Source organism: Staurois parvus, unplaced genomic scaffold (genome assembly GCF_062004578.1).
Source record: "Staurois parvus isolate SC_StPar_1 unplaced genomic scaffold, SC_StPar_1.0 ptg000813l, whole genome shotgun sequence".
NCBI classification, from domain to species: Eukaryota; Metazoa; Chordata; class Amphibia; order Anura; family Ranidae; genus Staurois; species Staurois parvus.
This window is the reverse complement of record NW_028318609.1, coordinates 2602838-2626341: the sequence shown is the minus strand read 5'-3', so window position 1 is coordinate 2626341 and position 23504 is coordinate 2602838. Positions and strand designations below refer to the sequence as shown.

The 23504-nt window shown below is 42.1% G+C and overlaps 1 protein-coding gene across 1 annotated transcript in view; it reads left to right on the top strand.

The window, feature by feature from the left end:
* Nucleotides 1-23504, top strand: part of RECQL5 (RecQ like helicase 5) — a 186409-nt gene that overhangs the window by 157093 nt on the left and 5812 nt on the right. The window contains exons 17-20 of the mRNA XM_089654890.1: nucleotides 5896-6626; nucleotides 10822-10858; nucleotides 10948-11205; nucleotides 23039-23114. Of these exons, the coding sequence (XP_089511016.1) occupies nucleotides 5896-6626; nucleotides 10822-10858; nucleotides 10948-11205; nucleotides 23039-23114 (1102 nt within the window). The remainder of the gene's footprint in view (nucleotides 1-5895; nucleotides 6627-10821; nucleotides 10859-10947; nucleotides 11206-23038; nucleotides 23115-23504) is intronic.

The following is a 23504-nucleotide window of genomic DNA, read 5'->3' as shown; positions in this document are numbered from 1 at the left end:
TTCTCTGACTGGCAATCTGATGGACATGTCTGGGTTTGGCAGTTGCCAGAAGAACGGTACTTGCCTGACTGCATTGTGCCAAGTGTAAAGTTTAGTGGAGGGGGGATTATGGTGTGGGGCTGTTTCTCAGGGGTTGGGCCTGGCCCCTTAGTTCCAGTGAAGGGAACTCTTAAGGCGTCAGCATACCAAGACATTTCTTGTTCCTGTTCCAACATGACTGCGCACCAGTGCACAAAGCAAGGTCCATAAAGACATGGATGAGCGAGTTTGGGGTGGAGGAACTTGACTGGCCTGCACAGAGTCCTGACCTCAACCCCGTAGAACACCTTTGGGATGAATTAGAGCGGAGACTGCGAGCCACACCTTTTCATCTGACATCAGTGCCTGACCTCACAAATGTGCTTCTGGAAGAATGGTCAAGGTGGTCCCACGGCTAAGACTGGGATGCCATTAAAGTTCATGTCTGTGTAAAGGCAGGCGTCCCAATACTTTTGGCAATATAGTGTATGTGTGTGAGATATATATATATATATATATATATATATATATATATATATATATATATATACACACACACACAGTATATTGCCTGCACAGTATATATAAACTGCCTGCCAATGTAGACTTTAGATAATTTAATGCCTATGGTTTTCTTTAGATTTTTAGAGAAACTATCATCTAAATCGTACAGTACAGGACACGAAAAATATTCCTAGGCCCTGGGTTTAGGCTCGTACCTTCAGGTTATTGGACATTGGTAAAGCTTTCAAGGACACACCCCCTGGGCTCCTCCTCCATAACCCAAACCCACTGTGAATCCTCAATTGTGTGCTAGTGTTTTAAGGTGATGAACCTCTTCTCCTTTTCCTCACTTGTTGGCAAATTCCATATTTTGGAGTAGAGTACAGGACACCCACCTATTCTTTGGTTACGCTGCATTGTTTGCTGCAAAGCTGAGGACTCACGGAGTGGGTTAGGTTTCTAGGGGAGGAGCCCAGGAGGCATGTCCTTGAATGCTTTGCCAGTGTCCAGTGACCAGAAGGTACAAGCCTATATGGTATATGAATACTTCGCTGTTCCGGTTTCCCTCTCCTATTTACTTGGTCAATCTTGTTTATGTCCACAAAAAGTCATTTGGGTTGATTTACTAAACTGGAGAGTGGAAAATCTGGTTCAGCTGTGCATGGTAGCCAATCAGCTTCTAACTTCAGTAAATTGTCTTTAGAAACTATCATCCCTCTGATCAGTGTTTTTTATTCTCGATCACTTACTGCTGTACCTCAGCTCTGTGTCCTTGACCCTAGGTTTACACCTAAGCATTTTTTGCAGCGTTTTGCAGAAATGCACAGAAATCCATTTAACATGATTTCCTATGGGACATGTTCACATCTCCACGTTTTCACTTGGTGAGTTTTTTTTAGAAAGGGTTAGGGACTTTTTTTAACGCAAAAAGTTTCATTTTTGGTTCTATAGACTTCAATGGAATCGCTGCAGAAAAGCATGTAGTGCATTTTTGCTGTGTTTTTGAAGAGTTCATGTGTTTTTGATGCATTTTGCGTTTTAAATCTGCATAGCAACAAGAAAAAAAAAAGAATAAAAAAAAAGTAAAACGTGGCAAAAATGCAATACAGAAACAGCTCAAATGCAACCTGCATAGGTGGGAACCTAGCCTTAAGCAGGGTCCCAGCTCCTCTGTCCCTCATGGACGTTCTCTCATATTCAGAGGCTCATGCCCAGGGGTGGACTGACCATTTGGAAACTCGGGCACTGCCCGAGGGCCCGGGGTCAGTAGGGGGGCCCCATGAGATGCCCCTGGTACCTTTTTCATAGGCTTTTTTGAGTTTGGGCAAGGACACAGGGGCCCCATGATCCCATATTGCCTGGGGGCCCCATGAGTTGTCAGTCCGCTTCTGCTCATGCCTCAAACTGTCCTGACCTGGACAGGTCAGTGAGACAGAATAAAGGGAAAGAAGCCCTAAAAAAAGAAGCTAACTGTAGTAATCCAAGTAACAAATATTATTGCATAACCATGAAAAAAATCAACAAAATGAAAGATTTTCAGTACAAAAATATACACCTCCACCCATCACCATTAAAAGTTTGACAACATTGTCAACTAAAACCAGAGTCCGGACTGAAAGTGACTTAAGAGCGATGTCTGACCCGCAGTTATATCAGGTCCTATATTATAAACCTCCATCCAAAAACTGAGCATAAAAAGATTAAACAATGTATCAACTTGAAGAGAGATGTAGGACCTAATGCTGGGGATCACAGCTCTTTTGCAACACTGTATAAACCTATCTGACATAAATGCAAAACAACTGATATAATGTAGCCAGTGAAGCAAAGGAAAAAGCTTGAGAATGACAGGAGCAGGATAAAGAGCTGGGTAGAAGTGCTTGACACACTGCTGTTAGCTGATGACAATATCAAGCCAACACATATATTATGGCAGTTAGCTTAGCCCACATGCAGCGCAATGAATGGCTTTTGTGATACAGAGCACATGCATACAATAGCCCTTGAATCCATTATGTAGTAAGGAGGGTCCTGCTGATGATTTGAAGCTGTCATACTCTGAACAGTATGGGCCCAGATGTAAGAGACTAGGGAGAGACTTGATAAGGTAATGTCCACATAATGGCATACTGTCTGCAAATAGTGAAAGCCACACATTGAGCTTGGGTTCACATATATGCGGTGCAGTACATCGCATTTGATTTGCATAGGAACCGCACCACATTCATGTGCAAATCACACCCTCACCAAATACACGCAGGACCCTTTTTGTGGTCCGCACTAGAATTGGATTGCATGGGTATTCACACCTATGCGATCCGATTCTGCACATCGCACCGCGTTTTGCGGGCCGCTTTCGGGGTGTTGTTAACCTAACATACACACCTGCAGTGGTTCGCATGAATGGGGTGCAAATCTGATGTGGTGCGGAATTCGCACAGAAACCGAAGCGAATTCCGCACCACATCAGTGTGAACCAGGGCTTAAGGTAACAGTGAAAGAGGTGCATGCAGCACTGACCTGACCTGCACATGTGCGGCCCTCGCTGCAACGGAGGAAGCGATGTGAGACTGGGAAGGAGAGCGGTGCTCTGTCTGACCACGGAAAGACACCGTATCCACCTGGCGATATCCGAACCCAGGATCACAAAGGCTATCTGCGCGTGAGTCGGAGACACGGACCCTGTAATGCCAGAAGGCTACATCTGACAGGTCACAAGTACTGTTTGAACTGTCAAGTAACTGCTTCCCGTGAGCATGGGGCAGTTCCTTGACAGTTCAAACGGTACTTGTCACCTGTCAGATGTAGCCTTGGGCGGGTTGCACTGAGCACTGATCCCAACTCCGATATGAAGGAAGCACACACCTGGCTTCTTAATGTGCTTGTTTCCTCCAAAATCTGGCCTAACTGCCCAATCACACAGTGGGATGGCCTCACTCCCACAAAGCATAGAGGTTGCACTCCTTATCCAGTTTACATTGCCCTTTCCCATTCTCAGCTCACTGGGTAACTGCTGCAAACCTCTGCCTTCCTCCTGACCACAAGTTCTCAAGTAGAGTTGCTTTGTTGCTTGGACTGTCGCTGTGTCTTAGCAATGGCCATCTCTTGATTTCTTTTTAGCCTTTGCCTAAATACTTCTAGTAGCATTTTTGCTAGAAGAGTTAGATGGACATGACTAACAAATTGAAGCTGAATTCCAGCTAACACTTTATAGGCATTTATAGCAAACTTTTATTTGTTTTCTCGTTTTGGGAGAAAGGTTTACATGAATGAATAAAAGCACCTCTGTCCGTGGTAAATGGGTTGTCTCTGCAATTTGGTAAACTTTTTGTTTTTGGGTTTAATACTACTTTAAGTTCTTTCTCCCTTCCACTGCAGAGCTGTGCAATAGCCATACACCATGTCAAGCAGACTTGCATTGCAGAGAAAGTGGAGTGTGCTTGAAAAGTCCTGTTAGGCTTGGTTCACGCTTATCTGGGTGCGGAACTGCATGTAAATCGCACGCTTTCCTGCGCGTGAAGCAAAAACGCTAAATGTTTAACACTTCCACCTGGCAGTGCTGGGGTCGTTGGTTCGAATCCCATACATGGCACCACCTGCCTGGAGTTTGCTTGTTCTCCCTGTGCCTGCGTGGGTTTCCTCCGGGTACTCCGGTTACCTCCCACACTCCGAAGACTTGCTGGTAGGTTAATTGAATCCTGTGTAAAAACTGGCCGTAGTATGTGTATGTATGAATGTGAGTTAGGGCCCTTAGATTGTATGACCCTTGAGGGTTAGGGACTGATGTGAATGTACAATATATATGTAAAGCGCTGCGTAAATTGACGGCGCTATAGAAGTACCTGTACTAAATAAATAAAAACACGCTGCTGTAAGCAGATGTGCAGGGGTTCCAATAATTCCTAATGGCATCCCCACACATTGGAAACCACAGCACATTTTCCTGTGCTGGGAAGTGCATAGCACTATGCCGTTTCCCTGCGCTTCCTACAGGTACAGCAGCCCATTGAAATGAATAAGCTGCTGTACCCGCGTAAACGCAGCCATAGGGAAACCAGAATATTCGTGAACCTAGTCTGACTTAAGTGATGGATTTTGAATGCACTGTTGCAAATGGAGGTTATTAGTACAATTTCTTTAGTTTTTTTTATATACTCTTTATTTAACCGTTTACCCGCCACCGTATAGCAAATATACTGCTACACAGCGGCATGGGTGCACAAAATCACACACACACACACATATATATATACGGGATTTTGCATTTCCGGGTAGGGGGCGCGTGTGAACCCTACCCGCACCGCCATTCTCGGCCGCAAAAGTCAATCACCAGGTCCCTGCTGGTGATTAACTGCCGACGCCTGGTGATTATTGACAGTCACCGACGGGGAGGAAGACTGTTTTGTTTACAAACAGTCTTCCTCCCTGTCAGCTCGGGCACACTGCTCGGGATGGTTGTGCACAGCACAGCTATCTCCAGCAGTGTGCTCACAGTGAAGCACACCACCCCCGCCCTCTAGTAAAACACTCCCTGCACACAGTTACCCATTGATCTCCTCTCACATTAACCCTTCCTGCCCAGTGTCATTAGTACAGTGTCAGTGCTGTTTTTTTAGCACAGATCACTGTATTGGTGTTACTGGGGATGTCGGTGACACCAAGTTAGTTCGCTAGTGTCAGAATGCTTGCCGCAGTCCCAATAAAAGTCGCTGATCGCTGCCATTACTAGTAGGAAAAAAAAAATCCCAGTATCTATACCGCCATTTGTAAACGCTATAACTTTCACATAACATGTATTGGGATTTTTTTGTAGCAAAGACATGTAGCAGAATACATTTTGGCCTAAATTTATGACGAGATTTTTATTTTTTTTTATTTTTTTACTGGACATGTTTAATAGCAAAAAGTCCAAAATATAGTTTTTTTTCTCAAAATTGTAGGTCTTTTTTTGCTTATAGCGCAAAAAATTAAAAACGCACAGGGGATCAAATACCACCAAAAGAAAGCTCAATTCGTGGGAAAAAAGGACGTAAATTTCATCTGTGTGCGGCGTTGCATGACCGCCAGTTAAAGTAACACAGCGTCATAACGCAAAAAATGACCTGGTCAGGAAGGAGGGGAAATCCTCTGGAGGGCAAGTGGTTAAATAAATTCCATACAGACAGTTATGGGAGAAACAATAGTCAGAGCCGACCATAATAAAATACATTTCTCATAGTATACCACAACGTGAATGAGCACCTAAAGGTCGCACTCCAGTTAGTACCATTCTATTTGACTGCATCTATTTGTGTGAATTTGAGTGGGCTTAATATAAATGATATTCTTGCCTCACTGGAGACTTATTGCTTGTGTTATTTTTCTCCTATACAGTTTAAACGAAAAAGAGTGGGTGCACCATCTTTATTCCAGAGTGCATCCAGCTTGCTGCAAAACACAAAGCCAGCCGTTGAGCCACCACAGACTAATCATGACACCATAGAAGAGTCCGACCCCAGCAATGCTAATCCACTTCTTGTAAACTCTGCAGGTACCAGTAAAAATGTAAACAGTCCAAGCAAAAAGCCCCGTCTTAGTAAGAAGAAGCAAGAGTTGGTCTCTGCAGCAGCCAAAGACTCGCAAAACATCTCCAAGTTTTTTTCTTCTCAGGGTAAATCTAATGTCTCAAAAATGTCAAAAAGTGACAGCGCTACTGTATGTGAAAGCACCTCTACCAGTGTCCTCACTGAAAACGCGGACTCTTTTATTACATCAGATGTATTGAAAGAGGAGCAGAGCAGTGGGGAAGAAAATGTCAGACGTTTACCAGCTGCTGACAGTTCAGAGAACCCAACTGTCCCGATCCCGGGAACAAATATTCTGTTACAGAACTCTAAAACTGAACGGTCATTGGAGACAAAAGGCCAGTCTAGCACTTTATTTGTACATCGTTCAGCCAGTATGGAAGTTTCAGATCATCTCCAACATATGTATATCTCTAAAACAAGCATTGACGATTCCTCGGCTCTATGTCCACCACAAAGCCAGAAACTATCTACTGATGCTTCATGCCAGGAAAGATTGAAGGAGTCTGTGAATTCCAGTAAAGGTCACAGCAATTCTAGGTAAGCATAATTAATTGTCTGGCAAATGAATGTGTTAATGTAGAATCTACAGATTGAGGCAGCCCATGAATGATTCATTGTTTTCTCATTGAGTCAGCAGGTTGAATTGAAAAAAAAAAAAAGGACTCGATTTCCCCATCCACAGATGTGGATGTGGGAATCCTCCCACCTGTACATACATCCACCCTGCCCATACATGGATCAAAACATGACTGGTCCCTGGTGAACCGGACGAATTTCCATCCATGTATGGCCAGCTTTAACACCTTCCCACCCGGCCTATAGCAGATTGACAGCCGGGCGAGACACTCGCTGTTATAACAGCCTGTCAAAAGCAGCCATGCACGTGGCCACGCAGCCTGTCACCAGCTGTGTCACCAGCTGTGTGCCCGTTGCCAGTGTCATGTGACCGCTGTGACCAATCACAGCAGATCACGTCGATTGTAAACAATGGATGGCTTCCTGTCATGCCATTCATTGTATACAATTGATTGGCTAGCTGTGGTTGATCAAAGCAGTCACATGGTACAGACAGGGCTATTCACAGCCCATCTGTATCATGTGATGAGCTTTGCCCAATCACAGCTAATTATTATTATACAGGATCTATATAGTGCCAACAGTTTGCTCAGCGCTTTACAATATAACGGGAGACAGTACAGCAACAATACAGTTCAATACAAGAGGGTTAGGAGGGCCTGTTCCTGGGAGCTTACAATCTAAGAGGGAGGGATCACGACAAAAGACTGACTGAATCAGTTTCATTCACTAACAATGATTGCAAATATCAATTAAATACATTGGTATTAGCAATCATAATGTGTACAAAACAAAATCCTGATCACTTGCCCAGAGTAGTTCAGTGTTACTATGGTAACATTGTATTGCTTTGTTCACAGTGTGTTGAAAAAAAAAAAGAAAAAATAATATAATAAAAAATGTGAAAAAGATAAATAAATTATTTATTTATTTATTTTTTTTACATACTGTCACTAGTCAGTGATTCTGATCACCGCACCACCAGTTATATAATCACGCTATACTGGACTGGTGACTGTATGCCCTGGTTACAATCCTGATCACTTGCCCAGAGTAGTTGAATGTTGCTTTGTATTGTATTGCTTTGGTCACAGTGTGTTGAAAAACAAATAGTAAAAAAAAGAAAAAATAATGTAATAAAAAAAAAATTAAAAAAATAGTTTTTTTTTTTACATACTGTCACCAGTCAGTGTCCCTGATCACCGCACCGCCAGTTATATGATCACGCTGTACTTGACTGGTGACAATATGTAAAAAAAAAAAAATCTGATTTTTTTTTTTTTTTTAATTTCTACATTTTCCAAAAAAATTTTGAAAAACTCACCATGCCTCCTACTAAATACCTTGGACTGTCTATTTTTCAAAAAATGGGTAATTTGGGGGCTATTTGTACTATGCTGGCATTTTTTGGTCTCAATATATTAGATTGGCTGTCAGTACATTGATTGCTCAATTGTCAGATATATATACCATGGTTTGTGGACTCTATAACTTTCCTACAGACTAAATAATATACACTAATTTGGGGTATTTTCACCAAATAAATGTAGCAGAATACATTTTGACCTAATTTTTTGAAGAAATGTTATTTATTTGCAAAATTTTATAACAAAAACAAAGAAAAATAGTTTTTTTTCAAAAGTTTCAGTTTAGCAAAAAATAATAAACTCAGTGGTGATTAAATACCACCAAAAGAAAGCTCTGTTTGTGTGAAAAAAAATGAAAAAAATTTATGGGTACAGTGTTGCATGACTGCGCAATTGTCATTCAAAGTGCGATAACACTGAAAGCTGAAAGTTGGCCTGGGCAGGAAGGGGGTAGAAGTGCCCGGTATTGAAGTGGTTAAATAAAGGAGAAGGTGCACATATGCACTGATATGGCCTAACGAATGTATTGTTAGCAGAAATCCCGTTTGCTGATATCACTGCAATCTGTCAGAACAGTAAACAGATGGAGTAGGAGCGGAGTTCTCCTCTGCCGTCCTGCAGCCACATCTCCTCCTGTCTAATCATATATATGTCCTTAGAAATAGAACATTATTTTGATATGCACATCATTTAAATATTGTCAACATAACTAGCGGCGCACCAAAATGAAAATTCAGGACCAAAACCGAAAATTCAGGATGCACTTGGCCAAAAATCAAAACCGAAATGGACAGTTTTTTTAAAGCAATATTTTTTTAATATATAATTGTATTATATTCGACTTCTTAATTCAAATCACGAATTTAAATGAATATGAATTTAAAAAATATTTAATATAAAATTAAAAAACTTAGAGGCGTTTTTGCATTGATGTCAATAGGAGGCATTTTTTGCTTTGAAGTCATTGGAGCACAATTTAGTATTGAAGTCAATGGGACACTATTTTGCATTGAAGTTAATGGAATGCAATTTTGCATTGAAGTCAGTTGGGGGTATTTTTACATTGAGTTCAATGGGACTTGATTTTGCACTGAAGTTAATGGGACGCTATTTTGCATTGAAGTCAATGAGGCTCAATTTCGCATTGAAGTCGATGGGACGCGATTTTGCATTGAAGTCAATGGGGCCCAATTTTGCATTGAAGTCAATGGGACACGATTTTGCATTGAAGTCAATGGGACGCGATTTTGCATTGAAGTCAATGGGACGCGATTTTGCATTGAAGTCAATGGGACGCGATTTTGCATTGAAGTCAATGGGACACGATTTTGCATTGAAGTCAATAGGACACGATTTTGCATTGAAGTCAATGGAATGCAATTTTGCATTGAAGTGAGTAGGGGGTATTTTTGCATTGAGTTCAATGGGATGCGATTCAGCATTGAAGTCAATGGGATGCGATTTAGCATTGAAGTCAATGGGACGTGATTTAGCATTGAAGTCAAGGGGACGCGATTTAGCATTGAAGTCAATGGGACGCGATTTAGCATTGAAGTCAATGGGACGCGATTTAGCATTGAAGTCAATGGGACGCGATTTAGCATTGAAGTCAATGGGACGCGATTTAGCATTGAAGTCAATGGGACGCGATTTAGCATTGAAGTCAATGGGACGCGATTTAGCATTGAAGTCAATGGGACGCGATTTAGCATTGAAGTCAATGGGACGCGATTTAGCATTGAAGTCAGTGGAAAGCGATTTAGCATTGAAGTCAATGGGACGCGATTTAGCATTGAAGTCAGTGGGACGCGATTTAGCATTGAAGTCAGTGGAACGCGATTTAGCATTGAAGTCAGTGGAACGTGATTTTGCATTGAAGTCAGTGGAACGCGATTTTGCATTGAAGTCAGTGGAACGCGATTTTGCATTGAAGTCAGTGGAACGCGATTTTGCATTGAAGTCAGTGGAACGCGATTTTGCATTGAAGTCAGTGGAACGCGATTTTGCATTGAAGTCAGTGGAACGCGATTTTGCATTGAAGTCAGTGGAACGTGATTTTATATTGACGTCAGTAGGAGACGTTTTTGCATTGAAGTCAATGGGGTGCAATTTTGCTTTGAAATCAATGAGATGTGATTTTGCATTGAAGTTATTGAAGTCAATTATCGGCACCTTTTGTTTTTTTGTAGCAGCAAAACACCAATAAACCCTATTTTTGCCTGATAATTTTCGGCGGCCAATATAACGGTGCATCACTTAAAATAAACTATGCATGCTGAATCGTCTGAATTTCTCTTGGATATCTAACCATCAGTGACCTTTGGTAATGCAAGGATTAAAGGAACAACATTCTTTCAGAGACAGTGGGGGATTTACTGAAAATCTGGTACAGCTGTTCATGGTAGCCAATCGGCTTCTAACATCAGCTTGTTCAGTTAAACTTTGACAATAAAACCTGGAAGCTGATTGGTTTCAGTTTAGAGCTGCACCAGATTTTGCTCTCTGCAGTTATAGTATATCAGCTCCCATGTGTGTTGTGATGACAGTAGCCATGTTATCTGTTTCCAGTACCAATATAGCCATAATGGGTGACTGGTAACCTAGATGCAAACCAAACCTAGTGAGTGGCCTCTATGTATGACACGTACTTTATGTGTGCTATGTGTAACAAATACTTTTATTTCTGCTTCTTTTAAAAAAACATTTTCTACACCTTTGTTGAGGCATTGGCTGTTTAGATATAATTTGAACTTGTGATTTTATTTATTTTTACTTTTTTTTATCTACAGCCATCATGAGGTAGAGAAGAAGGCATCAGAAGAGGAGGTGAGATTTAGTTTTTTTCTATGAGACGATCGTTATTCTCTGATGTATTACATACCTATAAACAAGTATCATTTGAATTCTTTGGCCAGGAGTCTGACGAGCCTACCAGAAAGAGGCCAAGAATAGAAGAAAAATCCTGCTCCATTTTGTCCCATCCAGTGAAAAGCAACAGTGGCTGTGGCAAAAAGAAAGTGACTTTTGACCCAAATCTCTGCCATGAAGACAAGGAAGGCACCTCTAAAATATTACAGCCACCTGGGAATAAGGTGGTGACTCTTAAAGAGACGGCTGACATTGTGGTGAAATATTTGACCCCATTTTTCCGGGATGGAAAGTTTGCCTCCAAGGTAAGTGAAGATTTTTAGTCCAATGTTGCATATTATTATTATTATACAGGATTTATATAGCGCCAACAGTTTGCGCAGCGCTTTACAATATAAAGGGAGACAATACAATTACAATACATTTCAGTACAGAAGGAATAGGAGGGCCCGGCTCGTGGAGCTTACAATCTAAAGGAAGGGGGAGGTGGTACAAAAGGTGATCATATGTTTCATCCCTTCACCTTTCTGAAATTGTCACTAATGCCTGTTAATTGTAAAGAAGTAAGTGATTACTTACCTCCCCTGCCCCCCACACCACTGAACACTTCTCTGTCAAAGTGAAATCATATGCTTGATAGTAACGGTTTGCAAAGAAGACTTTAGCCTGCGATTTCTCATCACTGGAGCCGTGTTCAGCAATGCAGGTGGCAGGGAAATATTCACTTTCCTCTTTGTAGTTATTAGGCATTATGGGCACTTTTCGTAAGGTGGCAGGGCAACTGTAACGGTTTTAACCACTTCAAGTCCGGACACTTTCACCCCCTTCCTGTCCAGGCCACTTTTCAGCTTTCAGTGCTATCGCACGTTGAATGACAATTGCGCGGTCATGCAACACTGTACCAATATGATTTTTTTTAGCATTTTTTGGAGACCGATAAAACTTTATTTTGGTGGTATTTATTCACCACTGGGATTTTTAATTTTTTGCTATATAAATTAAAAAGTCCAAAAATTTTCAAAAAATAAAGTGTTTTTCTTCTAAAATTTTGCAAAAAAATTATCTTTCTTTATAAATCTTGGCCAAAATTTATTCAGCTATCTTTTTAGTAAAAAAAAAAAAAATAACCCAAATTAGTTTATAACCAAAAAGTATAATTTTTTCAAAAATTTGTTTTACATTTTTATTTTTTTTATATTATTATTTATGGGTTGTTTTTTTTTTTTTTAACATTCTGTCACCCTAGCAGTATACAGTGTCACCATAGTGACACTGTACTACTTGTGGGGGGTGATGAATATTTTTTTTTTCTTTTTTTACACTGATTGCTTTTACACCCAAAGGCTGTAAAAGCAATCATTTCTCCTCTCTGACTGCATTCTTGCAGCCATTTAGAAATACTGTGCGAGCTGTGATTGGTCACAGCTTGTCACATGGTACAAGGCTGTTGTGAATAGCCTTGTACCATGTGATCTCTGTGATCATTCACAGATTTCACAAGTAGTAAGCAATGATGCCAGGAAGTGACATCTTGTTTACTACTATTCATGTGATCACATGAATCGGGACCTCACACAGAGGGTCCCGTACAGCGATCTGTGTTCTCCCAGGGAACTCGCACAGGCAATGGAAGCAGGAGGCCGTTTAGAAACGTCCACCCGCTTCGACAACGCTCCCGTCCGGCCCATGTAGATAAATGGTTAAACAAAGCAGAGGATTATTACAATAAAGGAGAAATAGACATAACTCTCTAGAGAAAGGAGTAATCTCTGAGCTGCAATAAACCAAGGCAATTCTCAAACAGGAACCAAAGTCTGGAAGCTGTGCCTAAAAAAGGCAGGCATGGGGCAAAGGACTAGGTACTGGTATTGCATTACTATGTTCTGCACTGTCTTTATGTGGAGGCAGCCATCTTGGAAGAGGTAGGTTTTGCTGACTCTTGTCAGAACGTTTAGCAAGTGGAACAGTGAACCACACAGTAGTGCCATTACCAGATCGCATGCCAAATCCCATGAGACGATCATTCAGAGGGAGCAGGGCCTCTCACCACAGCTTTGTAGGCACACACATATCTACCCAAAAGAACACTTTTATTTTTCAGGAGGAATATAGATTTTCAGGGTACTATTTAGACACACTTAAAGTGTTACTAAACCCAGGACACTGTGTTCACTATATCTGATCTCCCACAGTACACAGAACATGGAAATGCAATTATTTTAGTAAATACAAACTGCTAAAAGCACGGCAGCCCATTCATTTGACTACCATGTTTCCTGAAATGCAGGGAAAAGGTCCCTGCAGCATTTTAGAAATTGCAGCCCGTAAGGGAACCGTAAGTGCAGTGCGGGAGCGATTTCCAGTGTGTTGGTCATGCCTTTAGGATTAATGGCAACCCACGTGCATCCAGTGCGTTTTTCTGTGTGGGTAGTTGTGACTGCAGAGCAGGTGCAGGCCTACAGCGGGAACCACCTGCACAGATATGAACCTAACCTAAAATGAATACAGCTGTACTGTGAGCAGTCTAGGATTATACTGCTGTCTATGGGAAAAATGGACAGTAGACACAAACTTGAGGCCAGCCTCTAGAGCACAGGTCGCAAACTGTGGCCCTCCAGCTGTTGAAGAACTACAAATCCCATCATGCCTCTGTTTTTAGAAGTCATACTTGTAACTGTCAGCCTTGCAGTGCCTCATGGGATCTGTAGTTCCATGACAGCTGGAGGGCCACAGTTTGACACCCCTGCTCTAGAGGCTCTAATCCTTCCCTTTCCAATCCTGTCCAGTTTCACTTTGTGTCCTTGGAAGAATTGATGTTCCCTTCTGCTATATGTTTTCGACAATCAACTGTCACTGCTGGGTTCAGGCCAGGGGCGGACTGACCATCATTTGGAAACTCGGCACTGCCCGAGGGTCCGGGGTCAGTAGGGGTCCCCATGAGATGCCCCTGGTACCTTTTTCATAGGCTTTTTTGAGTTTTGGCAAGGACACAGGGGCCCCATGATCCCCTATTGCCCGGGGGCCTCATGATCCCCTATTGCCCGGGGGCCCCATGAGTTGTCGGTCCGCCCCTGGTTCAGGCAGGATACTGAACATCCTAAAAGTCTCTCCCTTAGCTAATGAGCACAGGTTTTTCCAGTTCATTCCATTAAGCGCACTGGTGTTCCCTCTATGATGGTCCTATAGTCGGCAATAAAGAACCTTGTCTGTGTTCCAGGCACAGAGTGCAGTGTTTGTCTGTTTCTGTCTGAAGACGTATTTGTTGTACCTGAGGCTATGTGTGCCTGGTACGTTATACAGGGGCTGCTGCAGCTGGCTGGGTAGTGTGTGGAGGAGACAGAGGACCCTTCTTATATTGGACTTGGACTTTGTATACTGAGGAGGTTACAGCAACCTGGGCATTGTGTTTGGGCGATGGGGGGAACCTTCCTTTTTATTCAGTCCTCAGGCTATGCACAATGGTTCCTCCTGGGGTAAGGCACTGTTTTTGCCCAAACTGCTATTTATTTTCTCATCACCTTTCTTTTTCTTAGCTGCGACATTACTAATATCAGCACAAGGGAGAAGCCAGCGTGTGCACCAAGCCCTTTCCCTCTCATGTGCGGTTCGCTCTCTTCACACACTATTATTGACAATCTGCACACCAGAACATAGCAATAACTTGCAGCTGCAGTCCTTGTCGGCCTTGTGCTGTACCTGCACTGACAGTGATCACATAACCTCTGTGCACCCCCCTTTTTAGACCCTCCAATAAGGGTCAGCTACTTTTTGAATTGTCCCCCTCAGGGTGAATTTGATTTAAATCACTAGTGAAAAGGCTCGTCTTAAATCATAATTTTAAAGAGCAGCTGTCATCTCTGTCCTGCAGCGGCTCCTCATCTGACCCGCTGTTGACTCACCGACAGTCCCATTCACTTTAATGGGACGGCTGGTGATGCAGCAGTGACACAACAAGGTGAGGGACGTGGCGGCAGCAGGGGAGTGGATGCCCACTAACAGGCTCTGCCAGGATGGATCTAAAATGACAGGTGCTCTTTAAATGTAAGGAATTCGACTCATTCTTGCTGGTAGTTAGAATCTTTAATATTTGCAAACCAAATGAAGGTTTCCTTTTTAGAATAATAAGCTGTCAGGTTAGTAAAACAGCGATATCAGAAGCGATTTTAGGTCAATAGGTTAATCACACATCTGGAGAATGACTCAAATTCTTTTATTTCATGTTTTTTCTCATGGTTACTGTGAAACTGTGTGAATGCATCGATGCAGTGCATGTTCTCTCATCTTGCAGAGCTTGAATTCATTGCATGAGTTTACCAAAAATGTAAATATTGCAGAATATACAGCCTCGTGCTACATAACTAAGCTCCATTTTATGCTGAAGAAACTCAATTATTAATATAAAGGACACAAGGTGGTTCTCTCGTTCTGGGAGGACATCATATGACGTCCTCCCATTCTCACCGCGCATGCGCGGCTCCTGGAGTGCGCAGCACGGAGATCGGTGGTGCACTGTGTCCCTCGGACACAACGGATCACCGATCCACAGAAAGAGCCGAGGATGTCAGCTCGGTCATGTGATCAGCTGTGTCCAATCACAGCTGATCACATGTAAACAGGGAAATGCCAGTTATCTGCATTTCTCTCCCCATGAGCTGTCACACTGACAGCTCGTGAGGAGAGCCGGTAATCAGCATTTCTTGGAGGGGACATGTACACAGATCATCAGAGCACTGTTGATCAGTGTGCCCTGATGATCTGTGTAGCCCCAGCAGCACCACCTGTCAGTGTCCATCAGTGCCAGCTCTCAGTGCTCATCCATGCCACCTGCCAGTGCCACATTTCAGTGCCACATCAATGCCACATATCAGTGCCCATCTGAGCTGCCTTTCAGTTTCACCCATCAGTGCCAGTCAGTGCTACCTATCAATGCCAGTCAGTGCCACCTATCAGTGCCACCTATCAGTGCCAGTCAGTTCCGCCTATCAGTGTGCATCAGTGTCGCCTATCAGTGCCCGTCAGTGCTGCCCATCAGTGCCGCCTAACAGTGCCAGTTAGTGCCACCTAACAGTGCCTATCAGTGCCACCTATCAGTGCCATATATGAGTGCTGCCTTTCAGTGCCCATCAGTGATGCCTGTCAATGCCCATCAGTGTCCATCAGTGCAGCCAATCAGTGCCCATCACTGCAGCCTCATTAGCGCACATCAGTGAAGGAGAAAAATCACTTATTTACAAAATTTTATAACAAAAACTAAAAAAAAAAAGTTTTTTTTTTCAACATTTTCATTGGTTTTTGTTTTGTTTAAGAAAAAATAAAAAACCCAGAGGTGATTAAATACCACCAAAAGAAAGCTCTATCTGTCACAAACAAATGATAAAAATTTCATATGGGTACAGTGTTGCATGACCGTGCAATTGTCATTCAAAGTGCAACAGCGCTGAAAGCTGGAAATTGGCCTGGGCAGGAAGGGGGTATAAGTGCCCTGTAGGTAAGTGGTTAAATAGAAAACTATATTTACATAGATTTTACTCCAAAAGCATTTTATTTAAAATAAATTTGATTTTTTTTTTTTATCAATTTTTTAATCACCCTGGTCCCGCTGATTTTCTAAGAGTAGCCAAAGCCTTATTGGGGGGGTCCAAAAAAGGGGATGCACAGAGGTTATGGCTGTATGAGCACTGTCAGTGTAGGTATTGGAATAAAGTTGTATGTGGACTGTTTTAGCAGTGGTGAGGCGCTTCAATTTACATTTTTGTTACACAACAGTACAAGCCAAGGAGACTAGAGATCCTCTGGGGTGTAAAAGCCACCTGCCCGGAAACCAGATTACTTAGAGCAACTTCAATACTTTAAGATAACCTTTTGGGTCCGTTCAATGCTATTTTTCCACTTTCTTGAACCCTCCATCTGTATGACCAGTTCCAGGGGCGGACTGACAACAGATGGGGCCCCCAGGCAATAGGGGATCATGGGGCCCCTGTGTCCTATCCCAAACTCAAAAAAGCCTATGAAAAAGGTACCAGGGGCATCTCATGGGGCACCCTACTGACCCCCGGGCCCTCGGCAGTGCCCGAGTTTCCAAATGGTCAGTCCGCCCCTGACCAGTTCCCAGCAGCCTCCTCTATAAAAAGCTCCCCGCCTCTGGTCACAAGCTTGCATCCCCCACATGCATTGTAGGAATAATAGTTATAATGATGTTGACAGCCCGGAGCGGCACGGAGGAGTCAGAAAAGCGCTGGAGCCTGCCTAAGAGAGGGTTAAGGTAGTACAGCGCCATCATCTACCCCTAGAGTTAACAATCATTTACCCAGGGTTTTTTTTTGTTCCCAGCCTGGAGTTAGGCTTTTGAGGACCCTATTCTCAAAATGGTGGAAGCAATGTCTTGATCAACTTATGATTTGGTGGGCTGTCCCCTTCAAGCCATGCTTGCCTCTGCACTGATCTCCTAGACTTTGTCAGACTGGTCATAATTGCTAAGCAGGGACCTAGCAGATGTTGGCACTGACAGTCACCTTCTTGATTGCACTGATCAGATTGTTGCTTCAGCCGCTTTGAAACTAGCAGGGAAAGGTGATAGAGGGCAGGGCTTAACACAAAACAATGCAAAAGGTTCTTCGGAGCACTTTGAAGCTAGTCATCAAAAACCTAACATTTGTTTGACTACTTAAAAAAACAAAACAGAAGTCTTTGTTGCACATATTTTCAAATTAGTTTGGAAGCCACACTGCCATGTCAAGGCTCCTCTTTGTGATTATTAGAGCTAAATTATCAGAGTTCCAAAATATGGCACATACAGTGAGCTGCGCGTGCGGGGCTCAATATACAGGGGCAGACAGGCAGGTAAGTAGTTTTAATGCAGAAGAGACAAAGCATGTCCCTTCTGCATTACAAATCCTGCCTGTCTGCCCATATTAATTACTTAGGCTAAAGTTCCACTTTAAGAAGGCCTTGTTGCGCTTGCCCCACACTTCCAGTCAACATCTTGGAGTTACAAGCATTTCTTCTGTTGTTACATAGTTAATCTGGCTGAAAAAAGACAAAAATCCATCCAATTCAACCATTAAAAAAAAAGTTATAATCCTATACCCACAGTTGATCCAGAGGAAGGGAAAAAACCTAGCAAAGCATGATGCAATTTGCTCCTGCAGGGGAAAAAAATTCCTTCCTGATCCCCCGAGAAGCAATCGAATATTCCTTGGATCCACTTTACCTATAAATGTTAGTATCCAGTTATATTCTGTGAATCTAAGAAAGAATCCAGGCCTTTTTTTGAAGCAATCCACTGAGCTGGCCAGAACCAACTCTTGAGGGAGTCTATTCAACATTTTCACAGCTCTCACTGTGAAGAAACCTTTCCGTGTTTGGAGATTAAATCTCTTTTCCTCCAGACGTAAAGAGTGCCCCCTTGTCCTCTGTGATGACCTCAGGGTGAATAGCTCTACACCGAGTTCACTATATGAACCACTGATGTATTTATACATGTTGATCATATCCCCCTTAATCTCCTCTTCTCAAGAGAGAATAAATTCAATTCCTCTAATCTTTCCTCATAGCTGATCTCCTCCATGCCTCGTATCACTTTGGTTGCCCTTCTCTGTACTTTCTCCAGTTCCCCCCAATTCTTTTTGTGAATTGGTGCCCAAAATTGAACTGCATATTCCAGATAAGGTCTTACTAATGATTTGTACCGGGGTAATATGATATCTCACTCATTATCTCTCTCTTTACTGAATTGCTGACCTGTCATCTGGTCTAAGATCTATCTATGTCTAAGAGATATCAGATGTGTTGGAGCAGTGATGAAGGAAGAGTTTATCTTGTCTTAGGTGGAACTTCATGTTCAAGTGATCTCCACAGTGCACATGCCCAGTGTTTAAAACTGACAGACTTTCTCATCAGACATCTGAACCAAGAAGGATGATGTCTTCATTTAGAGGGGTTCCGGGACATATTCCTATGTTGATGGATGTTAGGTGTGGACTTGCTAGCTTCTCAGTTCATCAAAAAGCTGAAAAGATTGGACCAGACAGCAGATGCAGTAGATGCCTGGTGGTACAATGGGATCAGTAAGCTGATCAATGCCCTTGCCTTGATTACTGTGAAGGATTCTACCAGATCATCTGGACCTATTAGTTATCCACCCTGTTTCACATTTGCTGGCTGGTAAAGCCCAGGGTTTGGGAGACAGCTGCATATTTGATTCAGTAGTTCTTACCATGCTAAAAGCATGTACATCTACTTCAAATCTACTACAAGGTTTATCATCAGACATGAGAAACCTATTTTCACTAGTGCTGTGGGGGATTCCCCATGTACTTTTTCAGTGGCCTATAGTATAATGAAAGCTCCGGTATCTGCTCTGTCCATTCTTTTTCAATGCCCTCTTGCTAATCTTTTGCTGAATCATACTTTTCTACAGTGGGCTACCCATGTTGTTCCGTGTTAGGCCTTTCCTCTAATTGTGGGATTTAAATGTAGTATTGTAGGTGCTGCAAAGACCCCTCTTTGAACCTATTAAGGCATTGCTATCTCGTAAGGTAGCCTCTCGTGCTTTAGCCAGAAGGTAGTTAGCAGCATTGTCCTGTAGGGGGGTTCTGTTTAATCTTACATAGGGACAAAATTGTTTTGATACCAGTAACCTCATTTTATGCCTTTTACCATCATGAGGATATTGTATTACGCTCCGTTTACTTTGTGTACTCATGGTGTACTTACCTTAGCACTGGGTGTGCTAATACTGTATTTTAGGAGATACAAGCACAGAGCATGGAATGGTATCTCTAAAAGTATATTTTTTTTTAATTTTGGATAGAGTAAGAGAGGGTTATAACCCCTGTTAGTTTTTTTGTACATTTGTGTCTCATTGTGGAGATTTACTTTCACTTTGTGTCCCATAGCAAAAACAGGAAATGAGAGGAAATCCCTGCAAATTAAGGGAATCCATTGGGGTTCCCCGGGTCACCAGAACGAATATCTCCATTGGAAGATTTCCCTGCTATTACTGTCCTATTACCCCAAATTTTGGGTTTTCTTTTACTTTCACTTTTGATGATAACAGCAAACAGGACAAAAGGAATCTCTCATTCAAGTGTGAGAAAAAGCTTAAGGTTTTTTACGTTAACCACTTTCCCTCTGCCCTTTAGAAGTTTTACTGTGCATTCCTGTGCAAAATTACATTTAAAAAAAACATCATTTTGCACTCCCGCCACACGGGGGCGCGCACACCTGCAGATCGTCCTTCAAGAAGAACAAAGCTGTGGCTATGTTTACCTCACACTGTTGTGATGGGAGATCATTTCTCTCTGCAGAGCTGAGAACATGATTCATCACTTCCCCTAGTAAAAGCACCACCTAGTGTACACCAAGCACATAGCTAGGCACACAATTAACCCTTTGATCACCCTAGATGTTAACCCCTTCCCAGCTAGTGTCATTAGTACAGTGTCAGTGCATATTTTTAGCACTGATCACTGTATTTATGTCACTGGTCCCCACAAGGTGTCACTTAGTATAAAAAATATCTACCGCAATATCGCAGTCCCGCTATAAGTCTCTAAACACCGCCATTAATAGTATAGATAAAAAAAAAATTTAAAAATAAATTGAGTATATGTACTATAGTTTGTAGACGCTATAATTTTTGCTCAAACTAATCAATATGCAATTATTGGGGTTTTTTTTTACCAAACATGTGTAGCAGAATACATTTTGGTCTAAATTTTTGGAAGAAATTTAATTTTTAAAATTTTTTTTTGGATATGTTTTATAGCAGAAAGTAAAAATATTGTTTGTTTTCTCAAAATTGTCGGTATTTTATTGTTTATAGCACAAAATGCACAGAGGCGATCAAATACCACCTAAAGAAAGCTCTATTTGTGGGGAAAAAAAAGAGATAAATTTCATTTGGGTGCAGCATTGCATGACAGTGCAATTATCAATCAAAGTAATGCAGCGCCTGGTCAGGAAGGGGGGTAAATCTTCTGGAGGGCAAGTGGTTAATGCATTCTATGCTTTAGTGTTCATTCACACTGGAATGCAGTGCGGGAGAGCCACATTCTTGTGTGAGGCTTCCTGCATCGCATTGCCCTTGCGATCTGCTGGGGGGGGCAATTAAACTTAACACCTTGAACGCAGGTGGCAAACGCATTGCATTTGCCCGCACTAAACCGCATGGTGCAAAGTACCATACTATGTGGTTGCTGTGCATTTAAAAAAAGTAGTGCATGCACTACTTTTAGCGCAGTGCAGTGCAATTTCATCCCATTCAAATTAATTGCCATGAAATTGCACTGCATAGGCCCGCATATGAATTGCACAGGAGCAGTTCATATCAGAGCATAGTGTGAACCCGGCCCTGAAGGTGACAAACCTTCTGTGCCACAGGATCCCCACCCCCCTTATACTTACCTAAGCCTGATCTCAGTTCAGCTTTGTGCTCGAGAGCAGCGGCAAGGGACCCCAGAAGAAGAGGATCACGGCTGCTCTGTGCATAATCATTTCACAGAGTAGGTAAGTATGATGTGCTTTTTATTTTATTTAAAAAAAAATGAAAGCTTTACAGTCACTTTAAGTGTTAAGCTGGGTATACACCAATAGATTTCTGAACAAAAATTCTTAGCGAAATTTGTAATGAAAATTCTCACAACGTTTGAAAGTTATTCAAAGTAATTCAGGATTTTGTTTGCTTTTGACATTCAATTTTGCAGTGAATAGACTTTACTGAAGGAAAACCACATCCAGTATTGGAAACTCATATATCAGAGAAAAAATTTCCATCCTGTTCCTTTTCTCATCACTGCTGTTGAAAACAAATGTCGATTTGACCCCACTAATGATTAGAAAAGCAAACGTTCCTACAACGAAAAATATTGAATGAAATTCTACTAGTGTATACACAACTTGAGTGGATACTATTTTATTCTTCATCATTAAGCCCTGGTTCACACTTATGCGGTGCAGAATTCGCAGCAGTTTCTGTGCGAATTCCACACCGCATCAGAATTGCACCCCGTTCATGCAAACCGCTGCGGGTGTGTATATTAACACCCCAAAAGCGATCCGCAAATCACGGTGCGATGTGCAGAATCGTATCGCATAGCTGTGAATACCCATGCGATCTGATTCTAGTGCGGACCAAAAAAAGGGTCCTGCACCTTTTTGGTGCGGTGCGATTAGAGCCATACAAAATGTATGGCTCCAATCGCACCGCACACAAATCCCATGTGATTTGCACAGGAATGCAGTGCGGTTCCTGTGTGAATCACATGCGATATACCGCACCGCATATATATGAACCCAGGCTGAATTTGTTTTTACTGACACCATTCCGTGCTCTGTAATTGTGTCTGCTACAACTATATACTCGTAGGATTGTTTCCCAAGATGCAGTGTTTGGTGTCCTATGGAATCCTGATTTGATGACCTCCTCTGGCCATTTGTATCCACACACTTCCAGGTTCTTGCTTGAACTGTTTAGTACTGGTTAAGGATTATTGTTAATTGTAGCTTGGTTCTTTATATTTATCTGGTTTTCAGCATTTTGAGCACTATAGTATATTTTATGTTTTCTAAGGTAGTACTGTATTTTATTTTGTATTTAATTTAAATTACAACAGTCTTGAAGACCCAGATTTTACACAGCCATGGAGAGATCACTCTTTCTCCATATAAGCACGTTCTATTTTCTGTACATCCATGGGATTGAAGTTTTCAAAGGTCTGTATAAGTATAATGTGATTTAGTCTATATACTTGTGCACAATAGGGTTGTTCACACCAGTGTGATGGTAAAACATGGCCGCTGATGTGCTGTGTGAAGGGACTGGTACTAATCTGTCACAGCACTGCTGTGTTAGGAAGTGCTGACCTGGGGAGCCCAATGCATATGATGTGAACAGGCCCTTAGTATGAGAACATATGTAGAACATGTGTATGGGAGATTGTATTTCTTGCTTCAGCAGCTGTAGGGAGGTAAACAGAACACAAAAAATGACAAGGGGTTTTACCTATTCTTCTCTATATCACGGTCTGCTGTTGTAGTTTTTCTTCTATCGGAGAAACATACATGTGTGAAAATAAAGTTCAGTGTTACTGCAAGTATTTGCACTAAAATAATATGAAATATATTTATTCACAACAGGACCTGTTTAAAGGATTCGCTAGGCACCTATCTCACCACTTAGCTGGAGATAACAAGACACCTCTGCGGAAAAATGGTGAGACTTCCCGTGTTATCTGAGAGAGCAGGACATCCAGTAATACAAAGTTATGGTGTCAAGTAGGGTAATACATGTTAAAGTGTTACTAAACCCAGGACCCTACATTCACTATATCTGGTCTCCCACAGTACACACAACATGGAAGTGCAATTATTGTAGTAAATATAAACTGCTAAATACCTTTTCCCATCAGCAGTTACAGCAGTCTTGTGACTTATATCAGTGTCCAGCAGAGCATATGTTTAAGCTTGTAGGAGGAGTTTTCTTTCTGCTGTAGGAGTCTGCAGAACCCCTGACCTCTGTCAGGACAGTGCTGATTGGCCCTGTGCTGATCACATGTACTCTCCCAAGGAAAAAAAAAAACCCTCTCTAGCAAACCAATCCAAA